The sequence below is a fragment of the Chanodichthys erythropterus genome, chromosome 3 (genome assembly GCF_024489055.1).
Source record: "Chanodichthys erythropterus isolate Z2021 chromosome 3, ASM2448905v1, whole genome shotgun sequence".
NCBI lineage: Eukaryota > Metazoa > Chordata > Actinopteri > Cypriniformes > Xenocyprididae > Chanodichthys > Chanodichthys erythropterus.
The window spans coordinates 55,096,400-55,122,924 of NC_090223.1; the positions used below are offsets into that span (position 1 = coordinate 55,096,400).

General features: G+C 37.9%; 2 protein-coding genes across 5 annotated transcripts in view; both read left to right on the forward strand.

Moving 5' to 3' along the window:
• The window catches only part of ern1 (endoplasmic reticulum to nucleus signaling 1), a 38,943-nt gene extending 21,688 nt beyond the window's left edge, over positions 1-17,255 (forward strand). The window contains exons 7-22 of the mRNA XM_067382845.1: positions 678-779; positions 860-1,121; positions 3,489-3,567; positions 4,045-4,210; positions 4,518-4,633; positions 6,196-6,384; positions 7,341-7,599; positions 7,710-7,800; positions 7,884-8,073; positions 8,680-8,779; positions 8,942-9,141; positions 10,048-10,195; positions 10,299-10,426; positions 12,907-13,030; positions 13,191-13,258; positions 14,480-17,255. Of these exons, the coding sequence (XP_067238946.1) occupies positions 678-779; positions 860-1,121; positions 3,489-3,567; positions 4,045-4,210; positions 4,518-4,633; positions 6,196-6,384; positions 7,341-7,599; positions 7,710-7,800; positions 7,884-8,073; positions 8,680-8,779; positions 8,942-9,141; positions 10,048-10,195; positions 10,299-10,426; positions 12,907-13,030; positions 13,191-13,258; positions 14,480-14,848 (2,591 nt within the window). The 3' untranslated portion in view covers positions 14,849-17,255. The remainder of the gene's footprint in view (positions 1-677; positions 780-859; positions 1,122-3,488; positions 3,568-4,044; positions 4,211-4,517; positions 4,634-6,195; positions 6,385-7,340; positions 7,600-7,709; positions 7,801-7,883; positions 8,074-8,679; positions 8,780-8,941; positions 9,142-10,047; positions 10,196-10,298; positions 10,427-12,906; positions 13,031-13,190; positions 13,259-14,479) is intronic.
• Positions 17,256-20,035: 2,780 nt separating this feature from the next.
• The window catches only part of samd9l (sterile alpha motif domain containing 9 like), a 9,819-nt gene continuing 3,329 nt past the window's right edge, over positions 20,036-26,525 (forward strand). For 2 of the 4 annotated variants that reach the window (XR_010894672.1, XM_067382848.1), the window contains exons 1-5: positions 20,037-20,110; positions 20,504-20,586; positions 20,678-20,755; positions 22,780-22,842; positions 22,941-26,525. The exon at positions 22,941-26,525 is cut by the window's right edge and continues 854 nt beyond it. Coding sequence is in view for 3 of the 4 variants with exons in the window: in XM_067382848.1 (XP_067238949.1) it covers positions 22,839-22,842; positions 22,941-26,525 (3,589 nt within the window). In the remaining variant the exon portion in view is untranslated. Of the gene's footprint in view, positions 20,111-20,503; positions 20,587-20,677; positions 20,756-22,779; positions 22,843-22,940 lie in introns of all 4 variants that reach the window. The other 2 variants (XM_067382847.1, XM_067382846.1) reach the window with 2 other exon arrangements.

Here is a 26,525-nt window from a genome sequence, read left to right on the forward strand (position 1 = left end):
ACGAAGCCTCATTTACTGAAATCACGTGACTTTGGCAGTTTGATACACGCTCTGAACCACTGATTCATATTTGCCTCAATTTGTGTTCTGAAGATAAATTAAGGTTTTATGGGTGTGGAACAACATGAGGGTGAGTAATCAGTGACAGAATTTAAATTTTTGGGTGAACTAACCCTTTAAATTCTGTAATTCACTTTGATTATCGGATGAAAATTTCACCACTGTAAAACAAAATGGAGAAAAAAAAACTTGGGAGAAACAAGGCTCAATCTTCTCTGGCCAACAAACATAACACTGTAAGATTATGATTCAGGTGGTGTCACAAGTCAGATCGAAGCAAATCTCAGAGCATTCAAAATATCAGCTGGACCGTGATAAACAGCCCATAAGCATGAGTTGCGTTAGCGTTCTTAATCTTGACCTGTTGATGGAAATTAGCTACTGTAAATTCAGAGAGCTAGTATGTTATCCAGAATTATAACAGGTCCATGGTAGCAATATTGTGCATATTAATTACAGTGATAAACCGTATTACAGAATACCGTCACGCGTGTACTGGAGTTTGAAATGCAAAGAAATTCTAGGTCAAAATGAGTCAAATGTGATGTGAATATCAAAGATATTCATTATTTATCAGTCTTGTGCTTTGCTGATCTACTGATTGTGGTGTTCCTCAGAATACACCATCACTATGTATGACACCAAGAGCAGAGAGCTGCGCTGGAACGCCACATACTCTGACTACGCCTTCACCCTTCCAGACGATGACACCAAATACAGTGAGGCATCGGTGTAAATTTGGAAACCTAATCAGATGTCTTCCGTAGCATAGCATAACATTGTTTCCTGTGTTTGACAGATATGGCCCACTTTGTGTCCAACGGTGATGGCCTAGTGGTGACAGTGGACAGTGAGTCTGGAGACGTGCAGTGGGTTCAGAACTACAACTCCCCTGTGGTGGCCATCTACATCTGGCAGCGCGAGGGCCTGCGCAAAGTCCCACACACCAATGTTGCTGTGGAAACTTTGCGTTATCTCACTTTCATGTCGGGAGAGGTGGGTCGCATCACACAGTGGAAGTATCCGTTTCCTCGGGAGAAGAAAACCAAAGATAAGCTGATGTAAGCAGCCTTTCTAACAAGACCAAGTACTAATGCTTGTTTTCTATGTTTTAATATTTTTTATTTATTTTTTTATTTCTTGTCAGTTTGCTTTAATTCCACAAAAATATATTTAACCTTATCAACCGTTTTGGTTATCATGTCACTCCCAACATCATGTGCTGAAATGTCTCCTCTTGATTTCCTTTTGATATTTACTTGCCAAAACCACATTTTACTCTCATTTGGCACTTGCTGAGTAGACATGATTTGACTTGCATGTTGCATCTCCAATATCTAAGCCACATCCTCTGTTTTTTGAGAAGGGTGGGGAAGAACAGATTCTAGAAATTGTAGTAATCATAGTATGTAGTAGCAACTCACAAATCACAAATGTATTGTTCATAAGATTTTAAGAATGCTTTAGCTCTCATGTAACACAAATAGTGATTTGTAATTGTAGCAGTAAGAGGCCTACACTTATATTCACCTTTTTAAAAAAAAAATATATATATATATATATATATATATATTGTTGGATTTTTTATATATATTTATATATAAAATTGTTTTTTTCTTTTCCCTCTTTTTATAATTAAGCAGTGTGTAGTTGGCATGCTAATGAGGTATAGTTAATCTAAACTGATCAAGAAAAAGACACTACAGGTATTGGTTTGGCATCAATATCAGCAGATACTCAAGCTTAAAGTATCAGTATTAGTATCGGACTTGAAAAAGTGCTATCAGCCATCCTAGCTTTGAGCAGAAACCCTCACTGTTTAGAACAGATCCCTATATATACACTATATAGACAAAAGAATTGGGACACCTGACCATTACACCAACAGGGACTGTAATGATATTTCATTATAAATACATAGACATTAATATGGAGTTTGTCACCTCTTTGCAGCTATAACAGCTTCTACGCTTCTGGAAATGCTTTCCACAAGATTTTGGAGTGTTAATGTGGGGATTTTTGCCCATTCATCTAGAAGAGCATTTGTGAGGTCAGGCTATGATGTTGGACCAGAAGGCCTTGCTTGCAATCTCTGGTCTAGTTTATCCCAAAGGTGTTGGATGGGGTTGAGGACATGCCTCTGTCAAGTTCTTCCACACCAAACTTATCCAGCCATGTCTTTATGGACCTTGCTTTGTGCACCGTCATGCTGGAATAGAAAAGGGCTTACCCAAACTGATCCCAAAAATTTAGGAAACCTAGCATAGTCCCAAATGTCTTGGTATGCTGAAGCATTAAGGCCCCAAAATACTTCAGGCGAAATCGGAGAACAAACTGATGTGATGTCATTTCGAACAAAATCAGGAGTTTGGAGTTCATTTTGGGAGTTTGGGAACTTTTGGAAATGTTTGGGAACTTTTGGAAATGTTTGAGAACGTTTCGGAAAAGTTTGCTTCGGCTGGTAAACACCTTCATACTACCATTGGTCAATGGCGATAATGTAAAAGGTAGGTGTGGCTCCGAGGCTCCACCTTCTTTGACATAGAACTCTTCTCTGGTTCATTTCTTCTGTTCAGAAAAAAAATGCTTGCTGTTTTGAGAGAAAGTGCAGCATGTATTTACACATGTAAATGTGATCACAGTATATCGCTGCTCACATATTTCGAACTTTTCACTCATAAGCGAACAACAGAAAAGAACTTTGCCATGAAAATATTGGGGCCTTTAAGATTTCCCTTCACTGGAAGTAAGAGGCCTATAGCACAACCTCCGAAAAACAGCCCCATACCGTCATTACTCCTCCACCAAACTTTACAGTTGCAGTCAGGCAGGTAATATTCTCCTGGTGTCCGCCAAACCCAGACTCGCCTATAAGCCCGCCAAGCAGTGAAGCGTGTTCTGTGATTTGTCACTCCACAGAATGTGTTTCCACTGCCCAGAGTCTAGTGGCAGTGTGTTTTACACCACTCCATCCAAGGATTGGCATTGTACTTAGTGATGTGAGGCTTGCATACAGCTGCTCAGCCATGGAAACCCATTCCATCAAGCTCCCGCCAGACAGGTTTTGTGCTGATATTAATGCCAGTGGAAGTTTGGATGTCTTCAATTGTTCAATCAGCAGAGTGTTGGTGACTCTTACGCACTGTGCGCCTCAACACTCGATGATCCGTTCGCTCTGTGACTTTACGTGGTCTTCTGCTTCTGCTTGACCATATAGTGTATATTACAGTAACTGGAGTAAGATCTCTTTGTGGGAATGTTGTTATCATCTAAAAAACTTTCAGCATGCAGGATTATTACCTGGATAAATAAACTTTAGCCACTCTATAAAACCTAGCAGTTCCTTAGCATGCTATTTACAGGCAACGTATGCAACTTTGGATAACAAACTAAGAATAATTTGCTGTTTTTGGCTGGTTTTCTGACAGGTCCACACTGTATGTAGGGAAACACTCCACTGGTCTGTACGCGTCTCCCTCCCTGGTGCATGACGGAGTTACTGTTGTGGTGAGTGGCATTAAAAACCTTTAAAATATGTTTCCTCATACTTTTATGGGACTACATGGTTAGGTTGATTTTGGAAGGTTCATGTCGCTTTTGTACTGTAGTATTGCATAGCCAGACTTTAGACTGTCAGCATAAATCTTAGACAAGGATGATGTACACTGTTAACCCTATAAAATCAGAAATAATAATCACAAAAAAACCTACTTAAAACTAAGCCTTAAAATATCATCTTACTAAGACATATTGCTGTCTATCGTTGAACACCTGCAGAACATTTTGACTCTTATTTCTGTCTATTATTTATTAAATCCATTAAAATGCAATTCTAAAATGCGATTTCAATGATTGTTTTTCTTTCCATGATGAGTATGTTTTTATTTTGTGTACGAAAATTAGTAGATTTATGAGTAAGATTTATTCATTAATTTATTATATTTGTTTAAAAATATTTTTGTATATTTGTGTGCTTTTTTTCAGCCTCGTGGCAGGACGTTTCCCATGCTGGAGGGCCCCAGTAACCAGGAGTCAAGTGTGGAAGATGAGCAGGAGTGTGTGATCACGCCCAGCACCACAGTGAAGTTCAGTGCAGCACTGAAAGAGAGGAACCGCATGAACGTCATGAGGAACTCTCTGCTGCTGATAGGTAGCTCTACTGCACACTCCAGCAGACCTGCTCTCAGAGCCATGCCGATCAGGCCCTCTAGTGGAGAATTTGCGCTTTTTTTAAACAAACTTTGGAGTAATAAAGTCACAATGCGTCTTAATGTTTTGAGAAAAGTCCTGAAGTGTGAGTGCAAAACTGGTCTGTTTGCTGAAAACATACATTTTGTGATTTTAATTACTGCATAATTGTCATAGTTGTTGTTAATCCACTTTTCTTGTGCTCTATGTTGCCTCACTTTGAACAAGGTCTGAACATTTTGTTTAACAGCAATGTTTCTCTTCCACAGGTCACCACGAGACGCCACCTGACGCTCATAATAAAATCCTGGAGAAGTTTCCAGAGAGCATCCCCCGTCAGCACGTCAACATCATTCCCCCTGCCACAGAGAAGACCATTGAAGAGGTACAATAAGAACAACATCCGGTAGTTTTGACAAGCCACATGTGTAAACCAGTAGATAGAATGTCTGAAGTCTGATCACCAGATAAGTGACTTTCACAATGTAGTTTAAGAAGATAGATCAGCCCTTTAGGTTATTTGGTTTAGGATTCTTTAAACCCAAAACTGTATGCATCCACTCCTATCTTTGGCAGTCCTTGCATCATGACCTGGAACTGTTCATGGATATTCTTGGATAGTAAAATGAATTTCATCCATCATCAAAGCATAACAGATACTTAAAAGCATCCAGTGCTTTTAATTGCTACATTATAAAAGTAATAGTAAAAATTAAATGTTCTTTTATGACTAAAGAGCTGCTGGTCCACTCCTGACTAGAGTATGCAATGATAAAGAAAATCTACACAATTCAGCTTGTAAACCAATATTCTCGCCACAATATTTGCAAATGTGCTATATTATACCCTGCTGTACAAGATGGTTTGGAGTACGCATCAAATGTCATAGAAAATTTGAAATTATTTGAAGTAAACCCTGTTGTAGTGAAAATATGCATCTACTAGTGTTGTCCCGATACTGGAATTCAATACAATACCTTTAAAAACAAAAACATGAACAAGTTGCAAACGATAGCATGAATAAATACAATAGAATAAAGAGACAAATGAAATAAGCATGGCTTAAAGTTTTCAGGTGGGTCTAACAGTAGTATTCAGGTAAGAAATACTACAGAAATAAAAGTAATCAAATGTAAAATAACAATATAGTTTTCATTGTAAAATTAAATACAGATTGCTTACAATTAAAGTTACAAAAGTTATTCAGTCAAGAGCAACGAGTGATTTTCTCTGTCTTTTGTTCTTTGATTTACATGACAGGCAGCAGCAAGGTTTATTAGGCCATTGTCACTTTAAGAGTTTATGCATGGACCCAAAAAACTATTTATGTTCCAAAACTGACTGCGTTTACCTGAATACTTGGCAAGATGGGCATTTTGACATAATTTTGTGTATTTGACCATTTAATCATGATAAGCCACAGAAGTCATCATCACCATCATCATCACAGTACAAGCACTATTCAACCAGAGCAAATGAGACGAGTGAGTGGCAAGAGGTGAGTGTGTGTCAATTCGCTGTCGGAGAGAAGAGAGAGCAAGAAAGCTTAGCTGGTATCAGTGTTTTCGATACTGCAGAAAAGGGGTATTGGAACTGTTTCGGATATTCCATTATTGATGCATATCAAAATTTTAATTAGAGTAGCATCTACTCTTTCAAATTTAGACATGGCCAAATGTTGTACACAAGGTGTCATGTCGACTGCCCCAGACCAAAATGTCTAAATTGTAGCACTCCTTGACTGTAAAACATATATATTCATGTAAGTCAGCCCAGAAAAACTTTTACAATGTAGTATAGCAAAAGATTTTTCAGTTGTCTTGTTGTACAAGTTTGTCTGATTTTATTAAATGCTTGATTATTATCTGTATATATGTAGCCTTTGAAACTGATGTGGCAATAAACCAAAAAACAAACAAAACAAAAGTGTGTTCTGCTGTGTTTCAGAAAGTGAATGAGAGTGGAATGGAAGACAACAGTCCACTGCCTCCACCTGTGTCGTCCCTGCAGGAGAAACCCGGCCGTCTCCCACGCGTGGAGACTCCAGTGGACTCCATGCTGAAGGACATGGCTACCATCATCTTCTGCACTTTCCTTCTGGCTGGCTGGGTGGCCTTCATCATCACCTACCCTAAGGTAAGCACACTCTGAAGAAGATCTGACCATTAGAGAATAATTCATTTGGTCAGTGAGGTGAGTTTTACTTCTGCCTACTTGACAACACTCACAATACCGTGTCATGATGATGATGAAGTAATATTGGATGTTGCACAGAATCAGTTTATTAATTTGAGAGCCGGCCGACCATTGGCTTGGTGTGTCTCGGCCCTTTTACAGGGTTAGTTCACCCAAAAATTAAAATTCTGTCATTAATCACTCACCCTCATGTTGATCCAAATCTGTAAGACCTTCGTTCAACTTCAGAACTCAAATTAAGATTTTTTTTTTTTTTTCTGATCCCCATAGACTGCAACATAATTACCAAATTGCATTTATGAAGAAAAGGCTTTATCACCTATTGCCTCAGTGGTGTACAGTGTCTTTGGGTGAATTGCCAGCAGCAGCCAGTTTAGGATTGTTTGTGATTTGGTCTAAGTGACTTAGGAGTCCTCTTGACTACTCCTAACTTTTCACAGATTTAAGAGCTGGGTTTAGCGTTTTTTTTTTTTTTTTTTTACAAGACTGACAGGGTAGAGATGATTTTGTTGAATAAAGTCATTATTTTTGTTTTGTTTTTGCACACAAAAAGTATTCTCGTCACTTCATAACATTAAGGTTGAACCACTGTAGTCTCATTGACTACTCTAACAATATTTTTACTACTTTTCTGGACCTTGAATGTGGTAATTTTGTTGCTTTCTATTGAGAATTAAAAAAAACTTCATGGATTTCATCAAAAATATCGGCCAGCAACTAATCCTTTAATGTTCTGTCTAGTAAATAGTCAAAAAGTAAAGTTATAAACAAAAGGAATAATGCTCAACTTATAAGTCTTTGCATGAGTAATTTTAGCAAAATAATCATGGTTTTTGGTAGAGAAGCTTCTGTTTGCTCAGCTCTGAGAGTATCGTGGTTTGTCTTGTTCTGATCAGAGTGTCCATAAGCAGCAGCAGTTGCAGCACCAGCAGTTTCAGCAGCAGATGGAGGAGAAGCTGCAGCTCCTGCAGCGTCAGCAGCTCATTTTCCAGCCGCCCACAGATCTGCCTCCTGACACTGACTTCCTGGAGGCAGCCCGGACCCGCTCAGAGAGCTCTGGCCACAGCAGTCCCAACGTAACCCCGCGAGCGTCCAACCATTCCAACATGTCCCAGTCTGAGATGGGACATTCGGCAAATGAGCATGAGGACACAGGTTAGGGCTGTCAGCAAAACAACAATTCAAATCAATATATCACCATTTAATCTCGTTTACCTTTTTTACAAGTGTGTGTCCATCAGTGCCTATTGTTGATTGACTTTCAGAGGACGAATCCAACATTGTCCGAATTGGAAACATCACGTTCAGCCCCAGAGATGTGCTTGGACATGGTGCTGAGGGAACTATTGTGTACAGGCAAGAATGACCTTTGTAGTCTTTGTTTTTGCTTTCATTATTTCAGATTCAGAGTCTATAGGTTTCTCTCTGTAAAATTTCAGGGGTCAGTTTGATAACCGTCCAGTGGCTGTAAAGAGGATTCTCCCAGAATGCTTCAGCTTTGCCGATCGTGAGGTTCAGCTGCTGCGGGAGTCAGATGAGCATCCAAACGTGATTCGTTACTTCTGCACTGAGCGAGACCGTCAGTTTCAGTACATCGCCATAGAGCTGTGCAGCAGCACACTGCAAGAGGTATGACAGACACACAACCTGACGCTTCATTGCTGTTTCAGGTCAAAGAAGCAAATTGAATATTACAATAAAAATGGATTCGAATCTGCACTTTACTTATCATAGATTTTATTTAAAAAAATGTCAAAGACAAGAACATGAACTTTTCTTATCACTGACCATTTTTAATGTCTAACACATATAAAGGATTTATTAATGTTAACCAAATAATTTGACTTGGAAGAGCTTAAAGATCACGTTATCATGGTAGTTTCCTCTGGCCTGTAAACACCTTCAAACTACCGTTGGTCAGTAGCGTTGATGTAATAGGTGGGTGTGGCTCTGCCTTTTTACATGGAAATCCTCTCCAGTTCATTTCTTCCGTTAAGTCCCTCTAGCTTAGACATCTGCAAGCAAAAACATGAACACTGGAGTTGCTTTATAGTAGAAAGTGAAGTTGTAATCGTAAGTTATTGTAAGCTATGGATGAAAAACTGATTTTCAGCTTTTTAGTTCATGCTGTCAATGCTGTATTGTGTAATATAAAATATAATGTAGTTTATTTTTTAATAATGTCTTATTTATTTATTTACTTATTTATTTCTTTTTTGTTTTATTTACTTTTAGTATGTGGAACGGAAGGACTTTGACCGCCACGGTTTGGAGCCAGTGACACTGCTAGAGCAAACCATGTCTGGACTGTCTCATTTACATTCTCTTAATATAGGTAACTATTATCAGTAACATCAGTAAGACATTTTAATGCTTTTTATCTGCTTTTTTAGGCTAAATAATCAGTATTCATGAAGTACTGTAGTTTTTTTTTTTTTTTTTCATAAATCTGTTTGATACAAGTGTTGGTAACACTCAGTCTCTCATGGGTTGATAGTCCACAGAGATCTGAAGCCGCACAACATCCTTGTGTCGATGCCAAACACGCACGGGCGCGTGAAGGCCATGATCTCAGACTTTGGCTTGTGTAAGAAGCTGGCGGTGGGCAGACACAGCTTCAGCAGGAAGTCAGGTGTCCCAGGCACGGAGGGCTGGATCGCTCCGGAAGTGCTCAGTGAGGATGCTAAACATAACCCGGTAAGAGCTCAAAAACATACCGTGTGTTTTGATTTGGTTTAAACACCTGAAAGAATAAAAAATATTCATTTTTTTTTAAATTGCATGAATATGAATATGAATACCAAATCTTTATCAGTAGTAAAGTGATATCGTTTCATCACAATATTGTTAATTATGTATTTACTTATTATAAATGTTGATTTAAAGAGTTGATTTTGATATTTAGCATTGTGCTTCATTTATAACAGTGTGTTTTTCTTCTAAAGTGCTATAAACAGTTCATTGGTATCAGAGATATTTTTAATATTAATATTTATTTTTCAGAAATGATAGATGAATAACAAATTGTTATTGATATTAATGTTCATTTATGAATATACTATTGTTTATTGTTTGTTTGTTTTCATTCATAATATAATGTTTGTCTTTTAAAGATTTATTATTGGCATTTTTGCCTTTATTGATAGTATAGATACAGTATAATTAATTGACAGGAAGTGAACTGGGAGAGAGGGGGGGTGGAATCAGAAAAGCAGGGCTCAAACTCGCACAAACCTCAACCGCCCTACATGTTGGAGCACTGCCCTCGAGGCTATCAGCTCTGACCATAATACAGTGTTAATTTATACAAACTGAAATGTATGTAGAATTTATCATGAACTTAGATTAGTAAGTGCTGTAAAAGTCTTATTGTTAGTTCATGATACGTAATTAACCTCATGCAAATTTATCTCATGCCACCAATATTTCAATTTTACCAAGTTTTCAACAATTCAGCAATCCAAATTCTGTTTACAGCAGTTACCACAGTTCTTGCTGAAGCATAGGCATAGGCATAAAGCACGTTCCAGAGAGCCAAGCACTAATACAGTAGATTTGTCAGTGGCTAGACACTCACAGCTTCTCCTCTTTCTGATATTTCAGACCTGCATGGTAGACATCTTCTCTGCAGGCTGTGTGTTTTATTATGTGGTATCTGAAGGCCAACACCCCTTTGGGAAGTCCTTGCAGCGGCAGGCAAACATTCTGCTGGGTGCCTATTCACTGGACCACTTACAGCCGAACAGACACGGTACGACCACCACACACGTCCTCTCGCACTCAAAAACACAAGCTCATTTTGGGGCAAAATGAATATCAGTTTTTTGATCATGTGATTATGTTGTTTCGTGCAGAGGATATTGTGGCCCGAAATCTGATTGAGCAGATGTTAAGCATGGAGCCAGAGAAGAGACCCTCGGCTGACAGAGTCTTGAAACATCCCTTCTTCTGGAGTCTGGAAAAACAGCTGCAGTTCTTCCAGGTTTGTTAGTCAGGCGTCCTGGTTTAACCATGTAAAACGCACCTTTTGCAAACAATGCCCTCACCAAGAAGGCAAAAAGTTTATCAACATACCATAAAATAGCAAATCAGTCAGCAAAGATAATTTCAATTCCTATCCTTTTACAGGTCAGTATATTATTGTTTGAAGGACACTAGTCATGAATTGAGAAATCAAATTTCCTGAATACATTTCAATGAATACATCAGCACAAGCCTGCTTGCACAGACACAGATCAATGCCTCTTGTCTCTTTGGCTCCGCCCACTGGTGTGTGTTAGTGAAGGGAGAGATCCAACAACAGGATCACTTGGAATAAAAAAAGATTTAGATGCCTCCTAAGTTCTCCAAATGTTGTGCAGTCCTTAGTTATGGAAGAAGATTCTTAAAGGAAGTGGGTGTGTATTTTCAGCTAAATGCCTGAACATGTTAGTATGACATAATGTTTTGCAAACACACTTTAGGGCTTTTCACACTGCGCTTAATATCGGGTTATCGACGTCCTAAACACCGCTTTTAACCCTGGATAAAGGAACCCCTTATTGTGGTGCCAACATTGTACAGTGTGAAACAAAGTGATGTTAGAATGTTACAACTAGATGCTTAGTAATCAACAGCCAATCACGTGCCTTATATTCACGCACTTTGGGCAGTCATAGAAACACTATATATGTATATAATGTATATAAACAGACGTTTCTGTGTATAATAAGAAAAATGTCAAACGTCATGTTTAACTATATAGTTCGAGAAGTTCATTGAGAAAAAAAACTTGATATTACAGTCAGCAATGAGGACGCACAATGCAAGAGCCTTTATGTAAACTATAATATATATTACATCACAAAAAAACAGCTGTTTCAATAGGGGTATCTAAAACTTTTTTTTTATATCCACTGTAAGGACTGATTTCAAGCCATCGACTGAACGGCCAACTTCCCATTGTTACTTTTAGTAGCATGAAAAAAAACTTCAAAACACAATGCAAATATATAGTTTGAGAAGTTCATTGAGAAAAAAAACTTTTTTTACAGTCAAATTACAGTCAGCAATGAGGATGCACAATGCAAGAGCCTTTATGTAAACAGGTCACGTGCTGCGTTTGTCCAGTCAGTAACACTGACACCAGAAAATATACAGATAAGGACTTTACCTGGGGTTTAGGAATGTGCAGTGTGAAACATCAGTTTATGAATACCCAGGATTAACTGTTAACCCCGGGTATAGTATGAGCAAGTGTGAAACGTAAATAAAGATAACCCAGGATTCCATTTACCTGGGGTTTAGAATGACCCAGATTGACCAACTATTTCAAGTGTCAAAAAAGCCCTTATTAGTGAAAGGTGGACTCAAACCATAATGTCGCAACACGTAACCATGTTAATTTCTAAACCCTGATCTGTGATAAATGATTTTGATATGTACAGTCAACATACCCATGCTATACAATGCCACTAAAAACTAATTACTAACTGCATATGTGTGCAGTTGAAGAGCACTTTGATTTTATTACAGTCTGTTTGGATTGGAGTCTATAAGCTTGGCGCATCTTGACTTGGGAATATTTTCCCACTCTTCTTTGCAAAAACATTCTGTTTTTAAATCTGTTAAATTCGAGGGCATCTCCGGTGCACAGAAAATCCTGCTTGGAACCATTTTTTTGTAGCCCTCACCTGAGAGAAACCTTTCAACAATAAGATCCCGTTGATGCTGTTTGTGGCCCATGGCTCCTGTAGTAGCAGCTGCAACCAAGATGTCGGAAAAATCTTATAAGAACAGCTAAGATTTATTTGGAGTTAATCAGAGTGAAGACAGGTGTGCACTATTTTAATTGATGATTAGTTAATTCTGAACACAATCACATACCCACTTAGAAAAGGGTGCACTTATGCAGTTAGGTTATTTTTATCTTTATCTTTTTTACTCTGAAACGTGTCACTTTGGTTTTCAGTGGCATTGCATAGGTTGTAATTTTTGCATTAAACATGCAAATGTTCTGATATGATTTCTTTTAAAAATATATATTGCATCACAAAAAAACAGCTGTTTCAATAGGGGTATCTAAAACTTTTTATATCCACTGTAAGGACTGATTTCAAGCCATCGACTGAACAGCCAACTTCCCATTGTTACTTTTAGTAGCATGAAAAACAACTTCAAACTGTGATTATGAATGGAGTGATCGCTTTCTGTATATAATTTAATCTCTGGAACGGTCAATCACTTTAGTTCAGCGCAAGTTCTGCTGTCATGTCAAAACTCCCATTATAATCATTGAAGCAGTATACACTGCATAATGAATCTCGTTTACATTGTGTTTGCATCGTGTTTTGGTAGTGGCAATTTATTTCTTAATTATACAAAATTTTGATGTAAAATCCTGCCAACATTATAAGTGGACCACAGGGAACATTATAAGATTTTTCTAGAATGGTCTAGAATTTTTTTCCCGCTGTCTCACAGGATGTGAGCGATAGAATTGAGAAGGAGCCGTTAGATGGACCGATTGTGAGGCAGCTGGAGAGAGGAGGACGGGTGGTGGTCAAAGGTGATTGGAGAGATCATATCACAGTGCCTCTACAGACCGGTGAGCGCTACTGCGATTTGGCTTTCTATTCACTTTGTAAATACATTAATAAAACCAGAAAATTATGGCAGAAAATCATTGCATGTGGTTACTTTTGGAAATCTTAAATGTGAAAATTATGCCCTTCAAACCACTAAATTACAACGTTTTATTTTTACAGATTTACGCAGATTTCGCTCATACAAAGGCGGATCGGTCAGAGACCTTTTACGTGCCATGAGAAATAAGGTAAATTTGCTAAACGATATGAGTTTACGGATACCACAAATATCTTGTGGTTCTAGCAACACAGTTTACAGTGGCGCGAAATTATTTTGATCATTTTTGTACTGAATGAGCTTCAACAACTCACTTGATGATGTGAAAGGATTGTGGCATAAAAGAGGAACACCAAGGTTTTTATATTTATTCATTGTATGTAGTTGTTTTGTTGGTTATCACATATTTTAAAATTTTTGAAGTGAAGTCAGGGTGTTATTTACAATAATTACTAAATAATTGATTTGTATATTTGAATACTAGGGGTGTAACGGTACACAGAAGTCAGTTTTTGGGTCACTGTTTGATACAAGTTTGGTACAACAGGGAAAAAAAATAAAAAATCCCCAATGCTAGGTTTCTTTTCATTTAGTTTGAACAGACAGTAGTGCAAATCACAGTTTGTTCCACCTAGCAGCATTTAGTCCCCTAGTTGATACAGTACAGCCTCCTTTAGTGTATTAAGCACTAAGCAGTAAACAGAATGCACTCTTGCATAGGGCTGATAAAAAGCAAACGTTATTTGGTTACAGCAGATACAAAACTGAAAAGCATACCTTGTGTTATAAAAGTACAAAATAAATAGAATAATGAAAAATAAAACTTGTGCAGGCCAGGGATTAGTTTTTGAAATCCTTCATTTTTGATCATACAGAAAAGAATTAGACGTCATTCGACACTTTTTATTTGTGTACACTCACAATGAAAACAAAAAATTGTGCTTTTATAAAATAAATAATACACACAGGATGCCACTCTCTGTCGTCCTGGTTTCCTTTCCGCGAAGTTTGTGGAGTGCGTCACAAAAATTAATTGAAACTGCTTATAGGCTACTAGCAAGCTCTTGCTTGCCATCTGAACTCTTGATTTGGGTTGGTGCATAGATTGTCTCTTCTTCTGCACTTTTTCCTGTTGTGCCTTACATGCTCAAACAGTGTTGCGTTACCACACACCCCTTCTGGATTGGAGTGTGGATCACCTGTGACTAACTGTATTCGTCGTCTGACTGTATGCACCAAACCGTGATGTTCAGTGACGGTTCAGGACAAATACATGTGCCGTTACACCTCTATTGAATACACAACTAAACTTAAAATTTACGTCTGTGTTGCAAAAAAAAACATTTCACGTGAACAAAAACTTTCTCTCTTCAGCACATTCATCAGACTATTTCATCTTTGTCTCCTGTAGAAACACCATTACCGAGAGTTACCTGATGAAGTCCAGGAGACGCTGGGGTCCATTCCAGATGAATTTGTGTCCTACTTTACCTCCCGCTTCCCTCTTCTTCTCCAGCACACACATCTGGCCATGCGTTTCTGTGCTGCGGAGCGACCTTTCCTGCCTTACTACCATGCTTCTGAACTGCTCACACACCACACAGACACACATTGTGTAACACAGACTCCGCCCACACAGCATTCCAGTCCGTCAGTGCCGTCAGGCCTGTCATCATCCAGTCAGATATCAGCAGTCATACCTGAGCTCACCGCAGAGATGCACACACAGACAGGCCCAGTGCCGCCCGCACTGTGCGCACAGGAGACTGGAGCTCCATAGTGCCACGTGACTGATGGACTCTTTCCAGACACATTCCAGGGATGAGCAGTCTGTCTGTGCGGATGCAGTCTGGGCCTGCAGTGTCCGGGCTGTGTCAACGCAGAGGACGCCATCCAATCTTTAGTGCCTTACATGCTCATTTTAGACAACCGCTCTCGTCTGAGCGACTTACAGCTTCCTGGCCAAGATCATTTGGAGGATGCTGGGAAAGATGGTGTGCTCACAAAACCTTGAAGTCATTCCTTCCTTTTTTTAAGATTGGAAGGTGTGGGATTTTTGTTGAACACTTGAAGTGAACGCAAGAAATTCTACTGTGCAATGTTGAGAGAACATGTTATTGAATATATATTTTTGTACATATTTTGATCATTGATAATTGAAGTGGCCATTGATTGTGCCTTTTTAAATGACACTGTGCCATGTGTCTTGGTCCTGAAGAGAGTCTGATGTTTGTGGTTTTGCTTTATGCCTTTGCTGCTGAGAGCTGTTAAAGGAATAGTTCAGGCAAAAATGAAAAGTGGCATCATCTAGACATGTCCCATACATAGATGTATGACTTTCCAGATTGAACAGCCATACCCCTTTTCCATCTGGAGTCACCAGATGCTGTGAAGCCCCAAAATTACCAAAAATAGTCATTAAAAGAAGTTGATAGGACTTCTGAAGATCGCATCCAAATTGAAGTCATTATTCACTGATGATCTCCCCCAGCGCCACATTTTTTAATTCTCATTCAAAGTGTTAAGACATCACACCAGTTTTGACATCAATGAAGCCAAAAAGCATTGCATATCATGTGAACAATCACATCACCACATGTCAGGAATAAATGGAAGCGCAAATCGGGTTTGTGAATGATGACTGTAATCAGTATACTGTCTACTGTGCTAAATTTGGGTCTGTTTCTCAGACAATGCTTTCTTATGGCTTCAGAAAACTTTAAATACTGTTCGCAAAACATTATGGACTACTACTATGATACTACTGGTTTGAAACAACAATGATGACAGCTTAATTTTTGGATGAACTATTCCTTCAATGTCTCTAACATAAAACCAACTGTATGACATTACAGGTATTACGCTTTCAAAAGTATATATACTTTCATGACAAACTTATTATCCTGTATTGTGTTCATAACTTCAGACATCCACTTTTATATGTTGGCATATTTTAACAAAACATGGTAAACTATGAATTTATTCCCGTGGATTCTGGATAGTGCGGTTAAGTTTTAGCTTTCAGGTGATTCTCTTAAATGGTTATTATATTGGAAAATAATTAAACTATTTTTCTTTGTTTTAATGGATGCCTGATTTAAAAACTGTGGGCTTTTATTAAGAAATGCCAGGAAGATGTTTTGTTTTCAAGTACTCAATGTCTCTACTGCAGATGTTCAGTGCATATATGACATTGGAACATAAAACGCATGCAGTTTTTAACTGAAATATTCCAGGTGGAGCTTTTATAATGTTACATGTTTTTTAATGTTCAGTATATATTTTTTAATGGCACATTTTGAGGGAAAAATTCAATTATGCTTTTTTTTAAATGTAGTGTTAATAAAAGCTGCTATTGTGTAATTCCAAGCAAATTTTTACCAACCTCGGGAATTGATATAAGCGTAAATAGCCAACCTTATTGGCAAAGGCTATTTTCATTCCATTGCTCAGATATTTGACCTTTTGGATAAATAACATTTTAGTTCAATTCACTAGTAAAGTAAACCAGAATGTGCAGGTGGAATGATGATTAGCACAAAACATTGATCCTGAAAATAGACTTGGTGCTTATCAGTCTGGGCATTTTTAAACAATTTAGTTTACACAAAACCTATTGTTTAGCTCACAACTGTTGCAATTCAGAGTTTATTGAAGTTTATCAATACGATTATGTAGGTGTATTTTATCATCCAAGAGCAAAACAATGCTGGTCAGGTAGGACCAATCACAGTCTTTTTTTGACAGGACGAAACATTTAATCGTAATGTAGAGATGGATTTCCATTGTATGCAGGCACAAATTCTAGCATGTAAGTAATAGATTTAAATGATGTCCATGACTGGGGATTCTTCTTTCTCTTCTGTTCAGTGCTTCTGGAGCAGTTCTATGATCCTATTCCTCTTCTCTCTCTCCAATGACTTCTCCACTGTCATATGAAATAAAGGCATTAATGTCATTAACCACATTCAATACGGTCAATAATAAAGCATTTTCCTATAAATTAGCCACGATAATGTAATGTTGTTTGAGTTATCATAAGCAGATATTCATATAAGTGATAATTTATGTTTTGATTAATCTGTGTATTATACAGTTACGTTTTTAAGTTGATTACCAACCCTAGAAATTACATGTAGCCTATGTATGCAGGGGCGGAGCTAGGCCCACCCAGATTGACAGCTTGTCCACCCAGTCAGATCCAAGGAAATATATATATTATATGGGCGTCGGAACCATTGTAACCATTGTACGTTTTAAGACCAATATATTGGACCCACTCACTTTTACCGTCTCTAATTCAGCATTTGTCTAAGAAGCTACGGGCATGCACCGTCGTTATTCTGTTGTAAATTAAGTCATGAAATTACCAAACATGCGATTAAAGCTACCTCAAAACTGTGCATGTATGTATTTATTGACATGGTTTTAAAGAAGAAGAAGAAATCAAAAATTATCGGGGAAGCATGCCCCCGAACCCCCCTAGCATAATACATTTTGTAACCTCAGTAATTATGAAACCCTGCGTACGGCCCTGCTTCTTTTCTATCGAACGAAATCAAAGGTAAACGTGTATTTCTCCAGTTGTGCGCGCTTTGGGACTAAACTTTGTATGCATTGTAAAAAAAATTTGGAGGGAGGACCCACCCACATTGTTTTTGCTTCCGACGCCCATGGATCGCCTCTTATTTAACATAGACATGCGAATTTCTTATCGAATGGAGATGTTTCTTTCTTTTAGGTAGCCTACAATTATTCGCGGTGTTCATTTTTGAGACGCACACCCTGTTTTTTATTTATTTTATTTTACAAAAGTACAAGGTTTTGTTGTTATTGTGGGCGTACACGAATAAAAGTAGACCATTTGTAGGCTTGACGCAAGACGAAAGTTGTTTCTGTCATGATGAGGAAAAAATCCATCAGAACGCGCCGGCGCGTTCGTCGTCCAGAGGGATAAAAATAGCCAATTTAGTTTCATATTTATATTTAAACATTAGACTATAGAGCTTATATTAGGCTATTTGTTAAATTTGACCTATGTTGATTATGAAAAGTAAATAGCATGACGGATGTGCAATGTCGGGAGACATGCAGCTGGTCATATGAGTTTGTCCACTTCATTAAGTTTTGTTTTATAGTAAGCCTTTCTTTAAAGTGAATTTCGTTTTGTAGAAATTGTATCTTAATTTCAATCACTGTTTCATCAACCAATTGCCTATATTTAATAAATAGGAAGAAAACCAGTTTTAATGAATTTCTTAAATAAATAAATATAAATTCATTCGACGAATCCAAACGTAGCTATGTTTACGTGAACGCTAAATAAAGTGATCGGGTTAATGTGTGAGCGTTTTTCACAAGTTTCAAATCAGTATTGTTTTTTTTTTTTTTTTTTTTTTTTTTTTTTTTTTCGCAAGCTGACTTTTTTGTTATTTTTATTTATCCATATAGCTGCCTGTTACCATGCCAGGTTATTTCCAAATTATTATTATTTTTTTAATCGGTTGGTGCTATTGGTTCAGGTTGTAACTGCAGTTTTGTCTTGTTCTTATCTCGTAGATTTACTTGAATTGATATTGTCACGTAATTTTATATTAAATAACGTAATTTGAATTTGCCATAGGCTACCTTGACTTTTTGTGAATTGACGCCACTTAGGGACGGTAAGCCAGTTGAAAAACACGGGATGATGCGAATTATTCTGGCCCACCACCGACTTTCTGCCTTCGCCACTGCATGTAGGCCTATGATGATGCATCAGATTACATGAAAATGAGCAACACAATCATAAAGTTATTATACATAAACACCGAATTGGCAGAGGGGTTTTTTGCAACATTTTTGCACATTCACCATTAGAACAGTGAGGGAATACATATTTAAGATAAGGTTCTGTAATTTCCCCATTACATCACTTGAGAAGCTAACTTAAGGTGTTGTAGGCTACACAATGGGCATTAACACGATGGTATCAGTTTAATGATTAGGTTAAACAGTGGCTTGTCTCTGTTCTTCCTAGTGAGAGTCAAAGGGCCCTATTTTAACGATCTAAGCGCAAAGTGTAAAGCGCACAGCGCAGGTGCACTCAGGGCATGTCCAAATCCACTTTTGCTATTTTAACGACGGAAAAATGGTCCTTGCGCCGGGGCGCATTTTTGAAATGGGTTGTCCCTATTCTCTTAATGAGTAATGGGCGTAACGTTCAAAAAACCAATCAGAGTGTCATCTCCCATTCACTTTAAGAGCGAGATGAGCTCGCGCAATGGCGGATTACTATTTACTTGGCAGAATTTGTTGGCGGAAAAGCTGAACGCTTTTCAAGCGAAAAAACCGATCTGCTCGTGCGCGAAGTTAAAGCGGGCTTGCAAATGCAGGCTTTCAAATAGCTCCGCGCGATGAGTCAGTTAATATATATATATATATATATATATATATATATATATATATATATATATATATATATATATATATATATATATATGTGTGTGTGTGTGTGTGTGTGTGTGTGTGTGTGTGTGTGTGTGTGTGTGTGTATTGGCACGATTGTTCAATTAATTAGACAATTTTGTTCATCATTGTAATAGGCTGAATTGAAAATAGGTAGCCTAATTCTAATACACGCAATGACTATTCATCATTACATTTTTATATTTATGTAGCCTACACAATAATATTCTTTTACACTGTAATCCTTTTGTTTTTAATATTTGGCATGTTTGTGATGCGCATCCCTGTGTGTAATAAGCAAAGTCAACGCGCCCAGAGGCGCAGTTTCTACCAACGCACTCTAACAAAAAAATATTGCCCCGTTGACTTTAGACTTTAGACCAGGTTTGAGTTGGTCTATGGCGCAGTCTATTTTCAGCTCCTTAAAATAGCAATGCGCCGGAACACACCTCTTTTTTAGACCAGCACGCATGGGCGCACTAACTGGCGCAAATGCATTTACTAATTTAAGGACGTGTATTATAGGGCCCAAAATTTGTTTTTTTCCATATGGTGATGAGTTGTCAACACAATATATAACAATAAAATAAATAGGGTAAGATTTTACCTCATAATCTAACACTTTGACACAAAATGATAACTGCATCCATGTTTCTCTGCCTGGAGTCCAGTTGTTTCTTTTTTCTGTAGTTTCTTTTTTTTCCAGTTGTTTCTTTTTCTGTAGTTTTTTGTCGGCACTATATATATATATATATATATATATATATATATATATATATATATATATATATATATATATATATATAGAGCTCAGATTTTGTGTCAAAGTTAGCTATATACAGTCAATCACAAAGCTTTCACGTTTTGGATGTGTTTTGTCACATGCTTTTTTAAAAATGTTTGTGTTCAATGTTCTGTTTAGTTATTAATATTTATATTATGATTTTTATTATTTTAAATTGTTGTAAAAGTTTCCTTTAATTTTCAGGAAATCGAAAGTTAAGACCTACCGGAAATTCGCTTTACCACAGACACGGCGCTGCCGCTGAAAGCTGAGTCTCTTTCGTTTGGGTAAACCTTGTGATATGCAAATAATATAACTATTTTGTATTATATGTTCGATTTACACTGTTATTTACACATTGATTTACACTGTTCAAAGGTTTGTCCCTTTGGAAGAAGATTCGCCTCTAATGGATGGACTGAACCCCGGTCAGTGCAGGAGAGACCCGACAAAACTGTGAGTTTGTTTGTTTAATCCCAAAATATCCTATAAAAATACCGTTTACCAAGCTGGGGGGGAGATGTGCGTGCACGCAGGTTTTAACTGACTTTCCAGCAGATTTTGGACTGCACCAGATTCGTCACGGGGAATTTTCCACGGAGCAGATTTAAAGGCTTTCCACGTTATTTGTGAATGTTTATATCATTATTGGACTTTGTTGTTTTCCCTGTCGCTGTTCTAATGTATCAGACGTCGTTTTAGGGAAGTTTTAATGCGTTTTCATGTCGCGTCTCACAGACCACACCCAGCTTATTTTGTTTACATTCGTTTCAATGGAATTCGTTTCTGACTATAATTTTGTAGGTGGGACATTCCACCAGAAACGTAGCTACATTTCCACTTATAAAAAATTTTGGGAAAAAAATATATTATTCTTAAATCTGAACATTGAGTCATATAAAGCAGTGTTTCCCAACCCTGTTCCTGGAGGAACACTAACAGTACACATTTTCCAAATCTTACTAATCAAACACACCTGATTCAACTCATCAGTTAGTTAATGCATTTTAAATATTGCTGTCTGGTTGAAAGAGCTGGGAAATTAGGAAGAAAGCATTTGTGATTAGGTTCAAATTTGGTCAATTTGGATAAGGGGATAAACCATGGGAAAATTTGAGCTGTGGTGCATGGTTAAGATATCTCTTGATTACAGTCAGGACACTTTCCAAAGGGGCAAATTTCCAAAGGGGAAATTTGAACTGTGTTGCATAGATGAGATATCTTCAGAAGGGGGATTAGGACTGTGTGGCACAGTTTGAGGTGTCCTGGCAAAAGGGGAGATTGAAACTTTATCAGTTTGAAGTGCCTTAAGGCAGTGGTCCTGTGATGTGAGGAAGATCCATTTAGTCCATTTTGTGCTGACCGCTGAAACACCTGAGTCACTACCTCGAAACCTCAGCACAAACCTGAAGTATGTATTGCACTGCTAGTAAATTTGCATGCCAACCAACGCCTCTGGACATGTATACCTGTATGTCCAGGGGCATGGCTTGGCATGCAAATTTCATATGCCAATTTCATTGGCCTTTTCTGATACTCTCAGAGACGAGTGCAGGACGACCTCCTTGTTGTCGTTGGTTCAACACCACATCTCTGTTCCCTTCATCAGGAAATGAGGGTTACCATACATAACCAAGACGTTCTCCAACTGATATTGAAAATCTATCATTTTCATGATCATAGGCAGACTTTCACTCTTGTGCTTTATTATTAATAAATATTAATAATAAATTAATTAAATACTTAAAGTATTGATACAGATTTAAGGGAATAAATAAATAAGAATGGTAAAAGAAGCTCCAGGTCTAATTATAAAGTAATTTAAACTATTTGCAAAAAATATTTTATTTTAAAATTTGCACAAATTCACTCTTATTCGTATGACTAATCTGTTGAAAATGCTTCTTCTGTCATTCATTTATGAATCACGTCACGTGAATCATTATCGCTTATTTTTCAATTCAAACCTACGAAATTTCATAAAAAGCTGAGTAGTTTGCATCACTAGATCTATTACTATTGGTCACTGAACATTTCTATCATAAAACAGTTGTCTAACTTGCAACTTGTTGTCTACTTACTTTTATTCACAAACTCTCATTACACAGTAACAGTAAGACAGTAACACCCGCCTTCTTTGATTTGCTTGGCCATCTTGATCATTTTGACATTGACAAGCGCTGATGCAGAACCTAAAAATGTAACTTTTAAAACTTTTTTTGTCATCCTAACAACAAAAATTAATTAATTAATTTAATTAAATGAATCTAATTATGAATCTATAGCATGCTCTTTGTTAATGCATATGCAATGCTTAATCAATGAACTGTTAAATAAATAATTGCAACTTTGTGTTTATTCCCCTTGTTGTGCCTTTATTTAATGATGAAATTAATCTGAAATTCATCAAAATACAGAGGAATGGTTGTTGACTGCTTCAAAATCTCTCTGCTTTAACAATGTAATTTTTGTTCTTCAAGGTCCGCAATGTGATGGTGTCTGCATTTGTACTGTGAATGATCACTAGAAGCCATTAAACATGGGCAAGTATAATGCTGTTTTACAGCAATTATCAGTCATTGTTTTAAAGTAAAATATTTTAAAGTAAAATATATTTTTTTTGGGGGGGGGGGGGTTGCAGAAAAGCCAGAGGATATTTCACTGGAGAAGTGGACTGAGACTATGGTGAGCAACTGGTTAAGATCAATAGGAATTAAAGAAACATACATCGAAAAACTCCATGAAGAGGAAGTAGATGGTCGGATTCTTTGTGAACTATCAGAAGAATTTCTGAAAAAAGAGACTGGAATGAAATCTGGGCCTGCGCTTTTGATAATCAAAAAAAGAGATGAGCTGGTAAATAATTCACAAAAAGCACAAGGCCAGCATGAACTTTTACACAAACAGTCTTCTGGAAAAAATGACCATGGAGCAAGTGCAATTAAAAACACAGACACAAGAGCCAATATCAATGAAGAGAAGAACAAGGAAGAAGATTCAGTACTTGTGGTAACAACAAAGAGAGATTCAAAACTACGGCCTTTTTATATGAATGGTGTTGATTTTACCTATGTTAAGAACAGTGTACTCTTACCAGAATCAGGGGTTAATGATTTAATTACTCCATGTCATGAGTATAAGTCATTTGCCATTGCTGCGACACTGGACCGTCAAAGACTACAGGCCAAGTTTGCAAAGGAAGTGCTGAAATTTGCTACTGGTTGTATAAATGTTCGTACAAATGGCACAATACATTTTGGTGTCATGGATAGTAGAGGTGACACTGGTTATGTACATGGTGAAATAATTGGTTTTCCTGTCAAGGAAAAAGACATGTACTATGATTCATTAGATTACATTGGGAGGAGTTTCTCTAGCTCTGATAGCGAACTTGTACGGCTATGTATTAGTGAACCTCAGTTTGTTAAAGTAGTTTGCTCAAACAACAGCGTGGAACACTATGTTGTGGAGGTTGATATTAAGCCAGCAGTGAGCATAGTGAAGAATAAGGTGTTCTCTGTTAGCCTGCCAAATTTCAATGAGAAGGCAAACAAAGTTCAGTTAGAGAAGAAAACTGCTTATCGCAGAGTGGGTTCTAAAACAGAACCAGTGGATGACCTGAATGAGTTCTACCAACGCATCAGTTTTAGGGATGCTCAGAGAGAAGAAGCAGAGAAAAGGCATCATTTCACAGCACCAGAACTGTCCCAGAACCTGGGAAAAAAACTCAAAATGCTCATAACAGGTGGAAAGAAAATGATGGACAAGGAAAAATGGCTCATACTTGTTACCAATAGATTTCAGGAGAAGGATCTGCAACATATAGATTTTTTGCTGAACATGAACATCTTCTGTGTGTTTGACTTTGATCCAGATTCCAACATATCTGGGTTATGCCATGAATACAATAAGCACCATGCAGTGAACCGCCATTTCATGCAGAACTACAAAATTTCCAGTGGCATGAGTATCCGAGAATTTGAGAGTCATCTGCGTTTGTTTGATCAAACCAGCTGGATATTTTGCAATGGCCGAAGCGATTTTAAAGGCAACGAGCCTCCCTGTGATGAGAAGACCTGGGTTAAAACAAAAAGAACCCTTCTGAAAGATTGTGTGTCATTGATCTGCAAAGATATCTTGCCCAAAGGAACCTTTCAAGTGATCTTTCTTCTTACTTCCCCTGTTGACACACCATTCAAAAACACGTTCTATGAGTTCTTCACTGACATGGAAGGACATGAAGACATTATCTGCCTTGCAGAATCGGAGGAGAATTTCAAGGACTGGCAGACCTCTGCTCTAGAATCCTGTGACATGGAAACAGTAAACAGTTCAAGTGTTGTTGGTATGACAATAAGTCAGGTAAATGCAACCCTCCAACAGGTCCAGCCTACCACTGCACGGGCCACCAAACTTTTACCAATCCATGTCAAAGGAGAGTGTTTCCTTGATACTCGAGAGGAGGAAAAAAGGTGCTCACTGGAGATTCTGAGTCTAAACCAGTGTGAAGAAACTATTCCCGATGTCATTGAGTCTGAAAAGGAGAAGATCGAGCAGCAGTTTTACCATGGAGGAAAATTAACTTGGATGAATCTCTTGCTTGCGGATAAAAAAATCATTGGGGAGGTTATTCAAAGAGATGCTTACAATGATGTCAGCAGTCTGGTGAAAGAGTGTCTTTGTTGGAGTTTCGATAGGGCACCCATCAGCTGCATCAACATATACCATCATCCTGGCAGTGGTGGCAGTACAGTGGCAAGGCAGGTACTGTGGAATAACCGAAGGGATCTAAGGTGTGCTGTTGTAAAACCTTCATACTCCGCATTGGCTGTTTCAGAAGATGCTGTTTGGCTTCGTGAATATGAAGAAAAAGATCCCCAAAAATGCCTCCCTGTTCTCCTGCTGTTTGAAGACTGTGATCAAGAGTATTTAGAAGATGTGAAATATGAATTGGAAATGGCTGTCAATACCAAGAAAATAGCACGTGGAACTCTCTGCTTCATTCTGCTAAGTTGTAGGCGATCACACAATCCAGAGAAGATGTGCAAGGAATCACCTCAACAGAATGTTTCTATTACTCATAAACTATCAGAGACAGAAAAAGAGCAGTTTTCCAAAAAACGACAAAGACTTGAAGAGCGGTTCAAGCCAGAATTCATTCTAACATTTGTCCTGATGAGTGAGGAATTCGAGAGCCACAAAATTGCTGAATATGTGAAGAAGTTTGTCAAGCATTTACTGCAAGGCATTGACCACAAGTCTGTGGTTACTAAGCTTGTTCTGTATGTGGCATTGCTCAACACTTACGTGCAGAACTCCTTCATCTCTCTGTCACATTGTGAAGCTCTCCTGGCTCTTTCCATCCATGTGGATAGGTTTCGACGACATGCCTTTGAGACTTCTCTAAGTGAACCAGCTAAATTGGTCTTAATACACTTAAGGGACGAAAACACCTACATTAACTCCATCAGAATCATTCATCCACTGGTTGCAAAGGAAATCCTCCAACAATTTCTGGGTGACAAACAACAACAAAGTGATCTTGCTTTGGATCTTCTCAACAACGATGTACTCTTTGAGCACAGGTTTGGTAAAGATCATTACATGAAGTTCTTGCGAGATCTGTTCATGACACGCCGCAGGATCAGCAAAGGTGATGAATTGGACAGCTTTTTCTCTCCCCTAATTGAGCATGTGAGAGAGAACGAGTGTCCAGATAAAGCCATTGAGCTTCTAAAAGTGGCTTACAAGCGTTTTAATGAGGATGCACTTTTTGCTCAACACCTGGCTCGACTCAATTACAAACATGACAGATTTGAAGAAGCAGAAAAGTGGGCAAAAACTGCAGTAGCGAAAAGGCCAAACAATTCTTACATTCTTGATACCAAAGGTCAGGTGTACAGGCAGTGGTTTGCAGCAAAATGCAAAGCCATGGAGCAGGATGAAAAAACACCTGAAAACACAGTAGATGCTTTGGAGACGGCACTAAAAGCCATTGAAAGTTTTCAGGAATGCAAGAAAGCAGCAGTTGAGGACAATGAGAACATGAACAATGCTGGCTTTGTTGGAGTAGTAGAGGTAGGATGTGCAATGATGAAGCTAATGCGCACCCTTCATGTGTTCTCAAGAAGAAAGTCTTCAGAATTAATTAGATACCTCCTAACAGATTATATTCCTGTTGAGATAGAAAAACCATGGGGAAATTTTCATTGTAAGCTGAAAAACC